Here is a 17,023-nt window from a genome sequence, read left to right on the forward strand (position 1 = left end):
CTATGCTTTTCTAGTCTTGATCACCACTAGAAGCCTTTTACCCATTATGACATCAATCATACAGAACTGTCGGCGGAAATTTGTGGTTCAGTGTCTTGCCCAAGGAAACTTGGAATGAGGGAGATGGGGATTAAACCACTTACCTTCTGGTTAGTGAACACCCAGCTTTTTAATATGACATTTGACACTCTCGGAGGATATCAATAGCTTCGAAAAAAGATATCACTGACCGCAAGTTGGACACTGCGGGAGCTTTACTAGTTTTTGATCTTCTCGTCTCTCTCCTACGCACATATTTTGCAAAATGGAGGTGTGAAGCATTCTTTACATATTGGAGCAATAAGAATAATTTAATTTGTATGCCACTTATCCAAACGAGGTGACAAAGTGCTTCACACTCAAGTCCATGGCAAAATTAATATTCAGTAGTGATAAAAGATATTCTGTTAAGTCCAATTTGAGAGGCAAATCATAGCATAATAAGGTCAAGACCTTAAATATTTTTAGAGAAGCCCACTTGTATGATGAAACCTTTTATAACTTATAAATTTATAACATACAATACTTTAACATGGAAAATTACAAGAATTTAAAAGAATTTAAATTTTTAACTGAATAAACTGATGTTTGTGTGGCTCATAATGGGACTTTTCTTCACAATTTACTGCAGTAGCATTATATTCAACACACTGTGAGTATAATGTAAGAGCATTACTTTGCAGAATAGGGAAAAAAATTTTTGAAAATGTCTAAAAGGGTAAAATGATTTAATCTCCAAAAGGTTGCTGGTCATCTTCACTGTGACAAAACAACTGTGAACATATTTTATAGATCTTGAATGATTGGATTTCAACAAATGTTGTGACATTTTCATCCACTTGGTGCTGGAAAGTAAAGTTAAAGAAAAACAAACATATCAACAGGTAGAAGCAAAAATTAAAGAATTTATTAGGAAATTAAAAGCCATTAGACTTATAGAGGACATGCATCTAATATCTGATGGTTTCACTTAAAGGCTCCAGGTGCTGCAGATACAGTATTTTCTCTCATACCTGAGTCATGTTTAATGTGCCAGGTAGTTCAACTACAATGGATCTGTTTTAAATAACTGGTCAACTGACTTCTCTAGTTGAATGCCGTGAAAACATGTTTAATACATCTAGGTGACATATAAGTGCTGTTTACACAGGAATTAGTTGCATCCCACTGAAGTTTATTTAAATGTTGACACACATACAAAGTTCTTGCTTTAGCTGCATTTTTTGTAAAAACCTCTGACATATACAAAAAACATCCAATAATATCAAACCTAGACCAAATGGGCCTTTCTTTTAAACCAAACAATATATTATTTAATCTTTCAACTGAAAATCACCAGATCAGAGATTCCTGGGAATTACTTTATGAAATAACTATATCTATACCATATCTTGTGTCCCATCATATGTAAAGTATGAGACACATAAAAGAAGTGTTGGTGGAAATTTTACAAAAGCTGTATGATATTTTAAGCTCTCTGTTCCTCTTTGGGGAAACCAGTCTAAAAACCAGCTACTATATATTGTAGAAACCACCTTTCTGCCACTCACATTGACTTACACACCACAGTACATTGATGTCATCACCATCGGATTCTTTGTCTTTTAACAGTTTTTTTCTGTAAATAATTTCAACTCTACTTTTACACAATATTTCTGCATCAAAAAAGCTACATTCTTGTTGTGAGTCATGGCAACACTTCTCCAACCACAAGCTGCACTGTTTAAACTCCAGTTTCCTTCAGGAGTCTGTTCAGAACGTCTGCAGAGTGATGACTCCTGATTCTCACGCAGCTCAGAGCTGCCTCGCAGCTTAGCTCCTTCTTCGGTTTGACTTACTCCAAACTGACAAATGAGTCCATTCAAAAAAAGCATAATCTCAAAGCCCGTTATCTCCACTGCAGATTGAACTGCAGCATGTCTGAGCAGTGGGTGGGGGGGACATCTGTGATATTCCATTGTCTCTTGTGGCAAGTATTTAGAAAAACCTCCTTAGGCTATTTGGTCAGTGTTTTGTTATGGTGCATCCTGGCTCCCCTGTGAGCATCCTGATTGGTGGGTTAGTCCTGGTTTACGTCCAGTGGTGGAGGACCAATGAGACGAGCGCAGAGGCAGAGAGAAGAGAAGAGGACAGGGAGATGGCCGACGCTCCGCCACATTCCTTAGCATTCTCCTGTTGAAGTTACAGATTATAAGTTTTTTATTAACGTACTACATATCAGCATTTTATCAACTGCATTAACTTGTATTAGTTCAAGTATTATCTGTATATGATTAATGGAATGAATTGATGACTTAATATATTATTGATTTTCCTTTGCCTGTTTAAAGTGAGCTCTGTACATTGTACATAAACCAACCAGTTTCACGCTAAACACAGTACACACAGCTGAGAGCAACAGGAATATTAGAGGAATGTTCATTTTCATAAGCCACATCAACAGCTTAGTATATATTGTCTATTAAAATGACTAAGAGTAGACAAGTGAGAGGTAAACTGATCTTTAAATGTTAAATGTTAAATATTCACCTTATGATAAGGTTCATTGTAACATTAAAGGATCATTTAATTGAACACATATTAATAACACACTATAATGTTGCTTTAAGCAGCAGTGATGGTATTTCTAATTGTTTAGATCATTTATTTGTAAAGATTTATAATTTCTCATTTCATCTGTGTTTAGCTTCAGTACACTGTTATTCATCATCTGTGTATGAAACACTGGAAGAGTTCAAGTTATTAACAAAAACGTTAACAGATAAACTATCGTCATCAATTTTAAATACTAACAGTGACTTTTGAGTGACATTTGAACATTTGTACATTTGCACTGACTGTTACTTTTTTTACTACTGTATATCCCGCCTGTGTATTCATACTTATATATATTTATATTTTTATCCTGCTCATAGTGTATTCATCGTTCTTATATCTTACAATTCCTGTTAATACTGTAATATTCCATATATATTTCTTACTGTACAGATCTTATTTATTTACATTTTCACTTTAATATGCATAATACTCTGCACTTTTACAGCTTTTTTTGCACTTCTGGTTAGATGCTAAACTGCATTTCGTTGTTTTAGTACTTGTACTGTGCAATGACAATAAAGTTGAATCTAATCTAATCTAATTAAAGGTAAGTGTTATGTTTTTTGTATTTGTTTGTTGATAGTATTGTTGTATTAATTAAATATTTTTATAGTCATGAATCTTAAAAGTCATACACAAGTCAGCTTGGTCAGCATCAGTAAACGTTCTCTGCTACAGAGGTTGTGTTTTAAATCGTCCATGTGTTCACCACAGCGTCAGCAGCACTCACCTTCGGGTGGTAGGAGTGGCACGACTCTGGACGCCGTCGGACCTTCTGGGATTTCATCCTGTTGCATTTCACTGTGGCATTATGTTCACAGGAGTTAAGGAAAACTGTTCAAGAAGGTGGAATTCAAAGAAAATAAACCAAGACCAAAGATAACCGGCACGAATGAGAAGAAACAAATTAATATTTAGACTGGCTCTTAACGGATGGACCTGACTAGTGGAAATATGGACACGTATCCCTCTGGGCTGCACGAGGGGTATTTAAATGCATCATTCGCTCTTTACATGAGTTTCTATTGAACCAACACCATCAGCAACACACTGTCCAATTAACCAGGTCACAGCCGTGTCCTCCCTAGAGCGTCTCCAGCAGGGGGCGGTGTTGTTGCGGTTTGTCAGTGAATGAAGGATATATTTGATCTCTTTGGGTTCCAGCAGGATCGCTCCATACTGACGGGAACAGTCACAGTCGGCCTGAGTCACAACCAGAACCAGATTACTGTCAGGAATCTGCTGCACCACGAACATCCTGAAACACAAACAGGTTACAGCTCCTCAGTCAATCATCACACGTGTGTAAAATGTAGGTGAAAGGGAACTATTAGAAATTGTATATAAAATAATCTGTGTGATGTTTTTACTAAAGTGTTTCATCTAAAACATATTGGGTCCTCTCTATGGAGGCCGCCATGTTTTTTTACTTAAAAACTTAAAACCATGAGTTTTTATGACAAGTGAAGGTTGCCACAGGTTCTCTCTCATGTGGAGAAGGGGAGGATGGGGTGAGGGGTATTCAGTTGCAACAAGCAACTTCACCACTAGATGTCACTAGATTATACACACTGAACCTTTAATAAACAATCACAGATCATACTCACTCATTCAACAACATATAACTGTCACTGCTTAGCCATTAACAGCCAGTTAATGACACAGACACAGAACGGTTGATTTAATATTTACTCCACCTTGAAAAGTGCCTTGAGATAATATATGTTGTGATTTGGAGCTTTACAAATAAAATTGAAGTGAAAATTTAATTTGTTCTTCATCAGTCCAATTAACAAGTACGTTAACTTCACTGTAACAGTAATATATAGGTTACATAATAAAATATATAATAATAATATCTTTTTATGTATAGCACTTATCTAAACAAGGTTACAAAGTGCTGCACAAAGTGCATGGCAACAAAAAAAATGATATTAGGGACATATTTAATTCAATTGAATTCAATTTTAAGCATCAAATCCCAACATATTAAGGTCGAGACCTTGACAATTCTAGAGAAATAACAACAGACCTTTAAAAGATAATCAGTCACAATGACAGTAATGTTTGGCAATTATAGGAAATAAACTGACGGATGATATTGCTTTTAGTAAATAGAGGAAGAGGATTTCATTTGTTTAGTTAAGGTCAGTGTGTGTGTGTGTTTGTGTGTGTGTGTGTGTGGGTGTTTGTGTGTGTGTCTGTGTGTGTGTGTGTGTGTGTGTGTGTGTGTGTGTGTGTTTGTGTTTGTTTGTGTGTGTGTGTTTCGTACTTCTGGCAGCGTCCACACTTGATGAGGCTGTTAGCTTCTCTGATAGATGAGTCGTACATGAAGCCAGGATACTCAGTGTCACAGGGCTGCTGCGCCTCCACCTTCCTCTGCTTGTGAGCTGAAACAAACACACACACAAATTTTAATAATATTATATAACATCAAAAGCAAAGACCTATATTACTGGGGAAAGGGCGAATTTAAAAAAACTTCCGATCTTTTGTGTGTGAAGCTTTTAGTTTGTGTTTTACAGCAGCAGCGGGGGGGCAAGCAAAGGGAGTGATGGGACATTTTGAAGCTTAAACAAACCGCAAAAATGGGAGGGTGTGTAATGTAGAGGATTGTGGAGAATTAAACATATCACATGATTCGAGCTAGTTGCCTGAACTAGCTCACAAAAGGTAAACTCACTCTCTTTTTCTGCTGTTTGAAAACACTTTATTGTAAACTTTCTTTTCCATGTCAGGATCCTGTAGGAATGACGACTCAGTCAACCTGTTAACAGGATATTTGTAATCTGATCCTCTCAGCCCCCGCAGCATCTGTTACCATGGTGATTTACCTAGGTTAACAGTGAACCAGCTTCATGGTGCAGGATATCCTGAGTCCAAATCTAATCTCACCTCACGATAAGAAGCTAAACCTGACAGACACATACACACATACAGACATGATGAACTTACTTGTGTGATAACCAGCCTTGGCTGAGAGGATGAAGATGGATCACAGAGGAGACACAGGGAACACACCGAGTCGGTGATGAAGATCATGATGATGAAGATCATGAGGATGAAGATGGTGATGATGAAGATGACACCGCCGTATTGGAGACAGATGTTTGTAAATGAGATATAAATTGTGGAAAAACACACCATCAGCTGCTCTGGCACTTTTCAGTTTCACATGTATTTTATTTAATATCTTAACTTCTTTTAACTTATCAGTTCTCGTCAACAAGCAGCCGAGCATTGATGAACGAGACGTTTTACTTGATTTGATCATCAGAGCATCTTACCGTCCACAAGGTAATCAGAGTGCCAGAGACCACAGAGGTTAAAGTCCAGCAGAAACCTGGCAGGAGACACAAACACCTCATTACAGATCATTTTGAAAAATTATATGCAACATACAAAACATGTCTATTTTCTCATAGGATAAGCAGACGCTCTTTTCTTTCACCTTATTTAATACAAATTTTAATACAGGTGGTATTGTAGAGATATTAACATATTTTCAAAAAAGGAAAAGTTAAATTCTGCACACTGAGTGCTCATAAATATAAAATAAACCCACCGGACTAATTTCACATCCTGCTGATGCTGATAAATTACCTGCAGCTCTGTCTTCATGTATGCAATTTTAATAGATTTAATATATTTGGGAACTTTGGGAGATTATTTCAAACGGACAAATGGCTTCCAGAGCAGGGAAGAGTAATCGTTTAAACTTTTATTTATTCCCTTTATAACCTTGAGAGAATGATTGATTTTCATCTTCACTTGCTGTGATGATTTGATATAGCCATGATTGTGAAATGAAGTCTAAGTTGTGTATGCATTAATATCTGAATTCACAGTTGCAGGAGGGGCTCACGTCCCTGTAACATCCTGGATCAACATCAGCCTCTTTACCACAGTTCCTGTCAATTTCACAGATAGAAGTAAAAAATCCTCATCACTTACATCAGTGTGTTGGAGAAGAGCCACTTTATCAACGCAGCAATGCAGTAAAATGGCTGAAAGATGAAGAGAAACAAGAAGGGAATTAAAGAACTGAGTTGATTTTTTTAATTAATAGAAAATCAACACACTCTTACTGCATATTTCTGTCATGACACTTGTTGCTTATGTAATGGACACAACTGAACATTTAGTTGACTGATAGTATATTTTAGTGCAGTGGTGCGACTCACGCTGAGCAGAGGTCGGGCGCTGCTGGCGTGATGGTGAGTGTTTCTACACATCGCCTGGTAGTCAAACAATGACACTCTGCAAACATGCAAACATTCAACTCAGTAACATGTGAGCAGAGAACAGCTCAGGAGTTCACACACAGTCATTCATCACTCTCAAGACAAAAACAAACAAAATCAGACGTACATATGTTTGCAGGTTACACATCATTACTGAACAGTGAGTGTAGATGACATTTATATTTGTGTAGTTGTCTGTGTGTAATATCAATCAATCAATCAGATTTCTTTTGTATAGCCCATGTTTACAAATCACTTTTAAGGCTGTTTCTATTAGGGCTTAACAAGGTGCGACATCCTCCGTTCCTAACCCTCAACAAGTGTAAGGAAAAACTACAAAAAATGATCTTATTAACAGGGGAAAATAAATGAAACCTCAGAAAGTGTCACATGTGAGGGATCCCTCTCCTTGTTATTTTAAAAGGTATTTAGATGGCTGTGCAGAACATGTGATAGTGATGTATGATAACAAAAGTGCTGCACATACATGCATTGCTTGAATGTATTTGTCAGCTGTATTTCTGAAGAAAACAGCATGTTGAACTGATAAGAGAGCAAAGCAGCAATCAGTCGTACTTTTGAAACATGCCCATCTTGATGAGTGACGCCATGACAGAGCCGTCCACCTCGCCAAAGAAGCGACCGACCTGGAAACGATACAAGGAGGTACAGTTGAGATTTGTTCTTCCAGTTCAATCATCATTCATCCACAAAGACACAGTTATTTGTGCATCAGTTGATATTACAATCAACGCTACTAATTGAATAATGTGTTTAATGTGTTAAACCAGTGTGTTATGACATTAGTTGGGACATTTTATGTCTGGACAACTAAAGAGAGTGTTATGACTTCTATTTCAAAACCCATCAGGAAATGGTTGATTGATAATGCCATTTCATTTCCCGTCTGTTGCGTTCAACATTAGTTCAAAATTAATTTTTCTGGATTATTTTGCTCAAACCAAGCAGCGATGAATGATGTATCTTTTTTGTTTGTTTTTGTATTTATTTTATTTATTAATTTCCATTCAACACAGGAGCTGTGGAATTAAAGGCCTTGAAGTCTATACTAAGTTTGAATTAGTTTATGAATCAGGGCAAAAGGATCTTAAATTAAGCCTCTATGTCCAGTTTTGATTATTACACAAATATTACAACAACTGAACTTGTTTCCCAATTTTGCATTGAGCTTCTCACTGATAGAAAATGGTGGTGTCATGTACAAAGATTTAACGACATCTGAATCAGGATCTGATGATTGTGGTCTGTGGTCAGACTGTTCAGTCACTGTCAGTCAAATCTGATCAAACACTGCCACACAGTTCCAATGATGTTGATTAGTTGAGTTTCATAAATACTGCACCAATTTCCTGTGGAGTAACACACAGTGTCATTCTAGGCCCTATTATATTTTTCTGTTTGGTCACAGATCAAAAAAAGACATATTCTTCCTTTCTGCTTGATTACGTACATCTTACTGAATATTTTATATATTGTATATTTTTCTGATCAATAATATTTTGGCTGTGCTTCCCTAGTTGCGCTGCACTTCAGCTTCAATTCATTCACCAGCAATTATCTTAGATTCTCAAATCAAAGCAAATAAATTAAATTTCATATTATAAGTAGCTCTTACAAATATTAAAGTACTGCCAACAAACATTAAAATCATTAAAGAGTGCCATCTTAAACCCTAAATAAAATTATCCTCACTGCACTTCATTACATTTAGTTAGGACATTTGTCCCTGAAAGCCTCCTCCAGTCTACTGCTTAGACAAAAGACAGGATGTAGGAGTTTTAAAGATTACAATTTTGTTGTAAGGGAAACAAAGAAAAAGTCTGATTTGGTGAGGTAGCAGCAGGAATAAAGTACTAAAACAAAAATGTTCACACTTTCTTTCTCTCTCTCATGCTTTGTGTGTGTGTGTGTGTGTGTGTGTGTGTGTGTGTGTGTGTGTGTGTGTGTGTGTGTGCGTGTGTGTGTGTGCGTGTGTGTGTGTGTGTGTGTGTGTGTGTGTGGGTATGTGAGTGTGTGTCCCTCCCTGAGTGTTTTGCCTTAGCAGCTTTGTTCATGTTTGCAAGCTGCTCTCTGCCCACACTCTATCTCTGTCTGGACTGGATTTCCCCAGCAGCCTCAGAGGACTCACAGGTTGCTGAGTGTTAGCAGTCAGATGCTGCTTATGCTGATACTTCACCCTCTTGTCAAACTCCTGTCAGGAGCTACGCAGAAATATGGCACAGGAGCAGGCTCAATTATGAGGAGTCCGTATGGGACTGTCTTCAGAACTGGTTTACTGACTAAACCAACAGCCTGAACATACAGCTTGCAGGACAACATCAAATCATTACATAAAAAAACTGTTCCAATATTCATTCTGAGAGAAGTGGACAGCTCAGCGATTTGGATGTTGATATGGTGTCCACAAACAAATCAATATTTGATCACTGAGCTTTACAACATTTCTTTGTACTCATAATGAAGTCTGCATTTGAGTATTTTGAGTAAAAGCTGAGTCAACACACCCTAAATGGCCACTATAAACTTAATTGCTAAAAATGCCTAGTAATCTAACAAAAGGTTCTTCTCTTAGGTTTCTGTCCAGTGGTGCACATTACAGTCCCATGGAGCACACACTGTCAATTCTTAATTTCAAAACTGACTATAGTGGATATGAAAAGTCCACACCCCTGTTCAAAAAGTTAAACTAAGATAAATCATTTTAGAACTTGGACATCTTCGATTTTACCTTATACATAAAACCTTACAATTTAAGTATAAAACTAATCATTTAAGAAAATAAATGGATACAAACCTTAAATTTACCTTTTGATGTGAACATCTTTGTTTGATTGATTTGGACAAGCTGTATGCTCTGGGTCATTGTCATGCTGGCTGGTGAACTGTTGGGTTTCTCTATTATTTTGTACGGTCTCGACCTCACTATGTACTTTACAGTGTGCGGTGTGATTTGGTGCCTTGCAAATAAAATTGAAGTGAATTGAATTATGCAAATCCTTGGCTGTGTTCCAATAGAAGTATTTCAGCGGCCGCCATAATGAGAGCTGTTCAAATTCTCTGAAGGATAAGGGACGGAGCTTCAGTGATTCCTAACTTTTCTCTTATAGCATAGGAAACATCAGACCATCCTTTATAAAAAAGGAAAGGAGTAAATGCCGCCCCACAATTCTTTGCAGCTGCGATGCAGTTAGTTAGTTGCACCTGAACACACCCATGTAAATATAAATCTCCTGACACCATCCAAATTAAAGTGAATCCTCACATGGTGTCTTAGCCACTGATTTTTTCTGTCACATCTGTCCAGTGAAGAGTCACAATAAACAACAAACACTTTTAGTCCCCCGACTGTGGAATGTACACAATAAAGAATTTTCTCCTCTTACATAAGGTTTGTTTTTACGTTCTTCCCTCACAATATTATGTTATTTCAACATTTCAGTCCTGTTTATTTATTTCCTGTGAGTAAATTAGTTTAAATGTTTCCTCTGTATAAACTGAAACTATCTCTTTTCAGGAAGAGCCATTCTGTGTCTCACTGGAAATTTGATTACAACTTTCAACGCATAGACTACAGTACTGTTCATTTTGTGCATATCTTCTGTTATAAATAAAGTTGTTAAAAAAACAACAACACCGGGTGTAAATGGATTTTCTCCGCCCCATGTTTCTCCTTACCTAACTCCCAACGGCTTCTCCTTCACATCTTTCCTTGACCTTGTGTTGTTCACACCCATCTGGTTTAAGGAATAGTGGTTAGGAAAGGAGATGATTTGGATTTTCCGAGTGCATCCCTCCACATTTAGGAGATATTCATAATTCTTTCAGTGCAGCATGGTTTTAGCACCAAACATATTGTTTCTGATTACGTCTCATCAGAAACAGGGTTCTGAGGGACAACACAAAGGTTTTCTTTTCATCACGAAACATTCCTCCGTCTTTCCACCCTTCCCCATAGAGCACACACATTAATGGTAAATGTTTCTCTATTCATAAAGCACCTTCCAGTCTTATCACTCACTTGAGGTGCTTTGTCTATCACACACCATTCATACTCACTGCATGAATCATGCTGACCCTCTGATTGGTGGATGACTCTCTCTACTTCCTGCGCCACATCGGCCCACATATGAAGAACAAATGGAAATTGTTGTCACATGAATGGAGCAACCATCACTGGCCAGAAACTCCTTCATCCAGTTTGGTCCTGTTCGTGATAATGTGACTACTGTAGCATAATGTCCTCACTGGGTTCCATAATAAATATAAAGCCTTGGAAAAATCTTTTGTACTCCTCTTCTGATTGATAGCCTTGTACAATAGGATGCTGTCCATGCTCTGGAAGCTCTTTGCTGACCACAGCTTTCGCAGTAGTATGCATTTATTTTAATTTTCCTGTTGGATTTCAGAGATCACAGGTCACAAGAAAGGTGTGAAAAGGGCTAACATGTTTTACCTTGGTAAAAATTGTTTACATGACAAAATCCTGACATTTTAACAGAAGTATTATATCCACTGTAGACCGTGTGCATCCATCTGAGCGGTTGGCCGACCTGAGGATGAGCTTCGCAGGCAGGGACCATTGATCACACAGACCTTTCCTCAGCACAAAGCCCAACACCACCAGTAATAACCAGCCCTGTGTTTTGCTTGGTCACCCTGCACGCGCCACTTCCTCCCTCCGACGTATTTCTCGAAGTCAGCACTGACCTAATTTCTCTGCTGATTAAATATTTACCGTGCCCTGCAACGACCTGCGAGCGGCACCTTCACACCTCCAGAGGAGGATGCTGGGTGTTTCCACAAGCTTCCTGTAAAAAGTTCAGCGCTCAGCAAAATATGGAGGCAGCACTTCATCATAATATCTGCCTAGTAAGGCCATTGGGAATGCAACAGACATGCAAATAATAAAAAATGAGCTCAGTAATTCGAGGTTTAAGGTTTCTCTACAGCACAACACTTTACTGCTGTTTGTTGAATTCTTTTTTTTCTGTTCTCCACCAGTGTCACACCAATACTTTTTATTTTGATTATGCGACATATATCACGTTGGAAGTTGGAATCATTCCCTAAGAAAAGAAAAGCAAACACAAACTTTCAGGTGATGGAGTGCTCCGCTCACTTCGATAGTATATAAATGACCGTATGGATTGTGTGACTGTCTGTAACAGTGTATGTTTCTGACTGTGAGCTGACCATTGTACCGTCTGAAAAACTCACAACATAAATACAGGGCATTTACCATGTTAGCAGGTTAACAGCCTGCATGCCTCGCTGCTCAGTTTCAGCATCTCACTTATTATTTTTACATCTTATTGGCAACATGATATAAAATGGCACTTTTGACAATAGCTTCCATGTCTATTGTGAAGGGCAGTAGGAGGTTTAACCTCAAACACTCAAGCATCTTAACTCAAAGTCAACCTTGTCATTTAAAGGCCAAAGGAGGTTGTGTGACTGTTGATGAATCTGTTTGTTGGCTGCTGGAAGTTTTATCAACCCCCTTCTGTCGATCCTCACAGAGAGATTAGTCCAGTTTCCTTTTTTGGGCCACTTGGGGATGGGGTGGGGTTGGGGGGCAGAATCAAGCAAGTTGTCTAGTTTGACATCCAGCAGACACGGAGCAACATGATGACCCCACTGCAGTTTTGTTTGTGAGTTAGTGAGTTGCAAAGATGACAGTTCATTTAAACGAGTCTTTCCTATTTAAGAGAAGAGACCAAAGGAAACGTCACGTCACTGTGTCTCTTTAACTTCCGGTTAGAAACTAAAGTCCATGATCAGACGGTTCACTTTGTTTTGACTGAATGGATCTACAGCCACAACAAAGCGTTTGAGCTATCTGTTTACAGCCCACTCACATTCGCACAATATTACATAAGAGATTCAGTTTTCCACAGTGTTTCATTAAGAGAACGTAAAGTACACATAACCTTCAGTTATTATAGTAACCCTGCAGCTGGAGCTCCATTTGACCCCTGACAGCCCTACAGATAACTAAGCCTCATCTGGCCTCAGCAGATCCAGTTGCTGCTGCACATCTGGCTGTGACACCGAGGCTGCACTGTCACACACATATCACAGGTTCCACTCTTGGTAACGAACCAAACAACACGCTGGAGCTCTGGAGAGAGATGAAATAAGTGAAATAGAAGTAATGTGTTGGAGCTGAAGAGGAGGTGTGGGGCATGAAGTGGTTGCGGCTGCACAGCTGAGAGTGTGTGCGTATGTGTGTGTGTATTTATCGAAGCCTGGTGGGCTCAGGATTAATCCTCAGTAATATGGCTCCTAACAGGCTAAGTTAATCCGGAGCTAACAAGCAGCTGTCAGATGGACAGCACGGGGAGGCTCTGCACGTCTCTACACTCACTCAACTTTCCTTCTGTTACTGTTTTAGCCAAGGACAGAAAATTGATGGAAAATAAATTAAAATCGTGCAATACACATAATTGTGAGATAAGGAAACCATATGAATGGATAAATTGTTCAACAACATTAAATTATATTATAATTTTGTTTTTAAATAATTCCGTTTGCTACAACAACATTTTCATTTTTCAATGTCAGATAAAGTTGATAAAGCACTGATGTAGAAGACTCCTGGCAAGTAAACCTGGATATGACTCCTCCTTAGAACTCAAGAAATCTAAACATTTGGGATCTTTTTCTTGTCTGTGACAAAGAGCTCAGTGTCTCATGATACATCAGAACACAGTCAAAACAAACAGTCACATCTGTAACTCAAACTAACACTTTAAAGGCTGCAATTAAAAATAAATGTTTTAATTCTGGGTCTCTATTTTAATTGCTCATTTATCTCTTGATAGTGTCCGAGAGCTCTTATTGTAACTTTTAGATCTAAATCTCTGTCTTTTCTCTTCCTCTAAAACAGTTTTGAACTGTTTGATGACTCATCCTTCACTCACAGCTTAATTTTAACAGACAAATTATGCTAATTCAAATGGTGTTCTGTTTCATTGGGTTTTTAATCCAACAGTTTAGGACTTTAATTAGCTTCAGACCAGTGTGACCTCCGCCTGGACAGATCTCATCTGCCCTGGGTCTGGCGGCACACTCAGTGCCGGCTCAGCTCCACGGTCAGATAAGGTTGGCAGGTGCATCTGCTGCTATATTTCGCTGCTAACGCTCCACACAGAGAGATTAAAGCGGTAAATGTCCTCAAATCCTGTGAGCCATCCAGATGTTGTTTATGAACGCGTGAAATGATCCAAAGAGCCGCTGTGCCGCAGGGAAATCACATCCTGACACTGACCTTATGGACCCTGAACTTCATGATCAAAAAAAAAATCTATTACTAATCTACCGACTCTGAGTGGATTAAAGGAGAGTGTTCACATTTAATCATCAGCTGTTATTTAGGTGTGTTTTCAGTTCATTTCAGTTAGCCGCGAAAACCCACATCAAACCAGTTTACTCATGTCGGTCAGGTCTCATTCTTTTGAACCGATCCCGTCTGCCTGCGCTGCTGATAGTGCAGGGTTATCTGAGGGCATCACAGGGTGTGGCCTATCGATGCAACATCAGCCAGCAAGGTGATGCGTTGGCCAATAACATTATAAAGTCAGAACCGCACAGAGAGCCCAGGTCATTTCCCAGCATCCTTTACACTGTGAGTTTTATTTTCTCCTGATCAGATTCTGGATCTCACCTCATTCCTCTCTTTGGAAAGCATGATGAAACCGTTATTGTCGACCAGGAAACAGTTCAGGTCCTGGACGGGAAGTGACAGAAAGCAGCGTGTGTTTACATTGCTAGATATATAAGCACTAATATTTGGTGGAAATCGTCGGTCAGGGTACAGTTGGTACTTACAGCACTCTCACAGCTGAGTGGACACACGCCTTCAATGTTTGTACACTGAGACAAAGGAGACAGAAGGAGAGGAGGAAGCATCACATTCTCACAAACAAGCTGAATCACTGATCAAAGCTGCAGAAGCTGATACAACTCAACTAACTACTAGCTCACTAAATACATATTTCATGGTCAAAATAAATATGTTTTACAGTTGAAGAGCAAACCACATCTTAGAGAAACAAAGGATGTGTGTCACTGAGGTTAATGGAGCAATGAGCTCAATCCGTTTTTTGAATAATGCTCACAAATTCAAAACGTGGCTTGCAAGTTTGAAATAGAAAAGGACTTTTTTGACCTATGAATCATACAAGGCTGCTCTGGTGCGGTCATACAATAAAAATCTAGAGCTAGATACGAGTATAATAGATTTTAGTAATCAATAATCACTTACGTCTGTGTCGCTGGGCTGGAGACAACAATGTGAAGGGTCAAGGAAAAAAACAACAGAAAATCACATGAATATCATTATTGCTATCATCATATGAATTATATTAATATTAAGTATAAACTAAATAACATTTTGTACTCTTAGGGGTCAGTAACATTTAATTAGGACATTCCACGGACAAAGAATCCACACAGTGCGTAACATTTCAACAGGGTCTTAGTTGAGATTCAACAGTTCAACTCAGGCTAATACTATCTTTGCATATACATTGTTGAATATCAGTTGGTCTTTAGAATGTTCAGCAAAGATTAGTGATATATTACTTCATGTTTACCTTCTGCTTCATGATCACCTTGATGTTTACATCATGCTACATGTGAAGGAAACTTATGATGACAGTACTAACAATTCACTGTCAAAGAAATCCACACAGGCCTGATGATGCAGTTTAGTTCAGTTTCACAAACACTGCACCCATCTCTTTTGGGGAACCACACAATACCGTATTAGGTCCTAGTTCTGAATAGAAAATGTATACACACAGTGAAAGCAGGGATTCCTTTGGTTTGAAAGCTCACAGAGGTCATCAGCTTTTTCACAATGTTTGGATCTGTATTAAATGGCCTTTACTTTGCATTGTAGTTTTAAACGTGAAAAAGGAGAGAGAGGCAGCTGGTGAACCTGGTGTTAGGATTTTATTTCCTGTGTCCAATGTTGCATTAACCAGGTACCAAGGTACATTAGCATGAAATTTCCAAGTGTCAGGTACGCCCAAAGCATTAACGCATACCTGTCAGTGTGTCCTGCATACTGACAGCTTCAGAGCAACAGGACACAGATGGAGAATAGGAATATATGTAGGTATTGTTTCATGACAAAGGCCCAGAGACTAAATTAGACTTTTCAAATCAAGCTAAAAACCTTGTTAATCCAAAATATTGACTCTGAAGTGGATGTCAGGCTGAGCCTTGTTTCAAATTGACTTTTGCTTTCTTAATGAACAGAAGAAACCTTGAATAAACCTCACCTCAGAACATGTAAATCAGTGGTGACAGGATGTAAATGTGTGTTCAATGACTTTGACTCTTATGAGTTAATGTCGGCAGTGAATACATTAATCCAGCCTGTCACAGCTGTCTGCTCTCATTAATAACATTATCTACACCATCAACCTCCACAGGACATCTGCACACATTTAGCTGCAGCTCTGCGTCTGCTTCACTGAACTGCAGGAGATGTCCACAAGGTCGAACACCTGCGGTGTTTTGTGAGAAAGTGAGAGTGTGTGGTTGATGTCATATTTGTGGGCAAATACTGACACAAGTGTCTGTGGACAATCGAGGGTCCCCAGGGCTGTAATGCTCATTACACCTGGAAACTAACTGTCTGGGGGATTTCTTTAAGTAGGATCTAACCACTAGTGAGGCAAACATTTAAATTTAAATTACAATACATTTGTCCTGAGGGTGGTGCCAGAGGAAAGGTCATGTTCACTAGATGAAAAAGGTTTATGTAGGGTGGCAGATTTAAGACATGTCTGACTTGCATCAAATTCCTCACACCAGCTTTCCATAACTTCTGTAGAATTACTGCAAATGGCAGTCGGTTTGCCATGTGCAGTAAATCTGACCTGCAAATTTTCCCTCTTGAATAATGGCAAATCTTTTCACTGCTAACCTTCCCCACTAACCGTCCAGTACATATCATAGACCGTGGTACATATGGGTGATGTCAGTCCTTCAGCCTCAGTGGGTCAACTTCAGTTGTGCGCAATGCAATGAGGCGAAGGACATGTTGCACAATAAAGTTTAGCATATAACACACAAATGTGAGATTTATTCTTAACTGTGTGACTCAG

At 38.6% G+C, this 17,023-nt stretch overlaps 1 protein-coding gene across 2 annotated transcripts in view; it reads right to left on the reverse strand.

Annotated features, from left to right (window-relative positions):
• Window positions 1–924: 924 nt before the first annotated feature.
• The window catches only part of LOC133009152 (voltage-dependent calcium channel subunit alpha-2/delta-4-like), a 62,543-nt gene continuing 46,444 nt past the window's right edge, over window positions 925–17,023 (reverse strand). For both annotated transcript variants that reach the window (XM_061076560.1, XM_061076561.1), the window contains 12 exons: window positions 15,169–15,183; window positions 14,733–14,777; window positions 14,569–14,631; window positions 7,458–7,528; window positions 6,822–6,897; window positions 6,592–6,644; window positions 5,925–5,980; window positions 5,593–5,613; window positions 4,910–5,027; window positions 3,777–3,895; window positions 3,368–3,447; window positions 925–2,211 (listed from right to left, as the gene is read on the reverse strand). In XM_061076560.1, coding sequence (XP_060932543.1) covers window positions 2,110–2,211; window positions 3,368–3,447; window positions 3,777–3,895; window positions 4,910–5,027; window positions 5,593–5,613; window positions 5,925–5,980; window positions 6,592–6,644; window positions 6,822–6,897; window positions 7,458–7,528; window positions 14,569–14,631; window positions 14,733–14,777; window positions 15,169–15,183 — 819 coding nt within the window. In that variant the 3' untranslated portion in view covers window positions 925–2,109. The remainder of the gene's footprint in view (window positions 2,212–3,367; window positions 3,448–3,776; window positions 3,896–4,909; window positions 5,028–5,592; window positions 5,614–5,924; window positions 5,981–6,591; window positions 6,645–6,821; window positions 6,898–7,457; window positions 7,529–14,568; window positions 14,632–14,732; window positions 14,778–15,168; window positions 15,184–17,023) is intronic.

The sequence above is a fragment of the Limanda limanda genome, chromosome 8, assembly GCF_963576545.1.
Source record: "Limanda limanda chromosome 8, fLimLim1.1, whole genome shotgun sequence".
NCBI lineage: Eukaryota > Metazoa > Chordata > Actinopteri > Pleuronectiformes > Pleuronectidae > Limanda > Limanda limanda.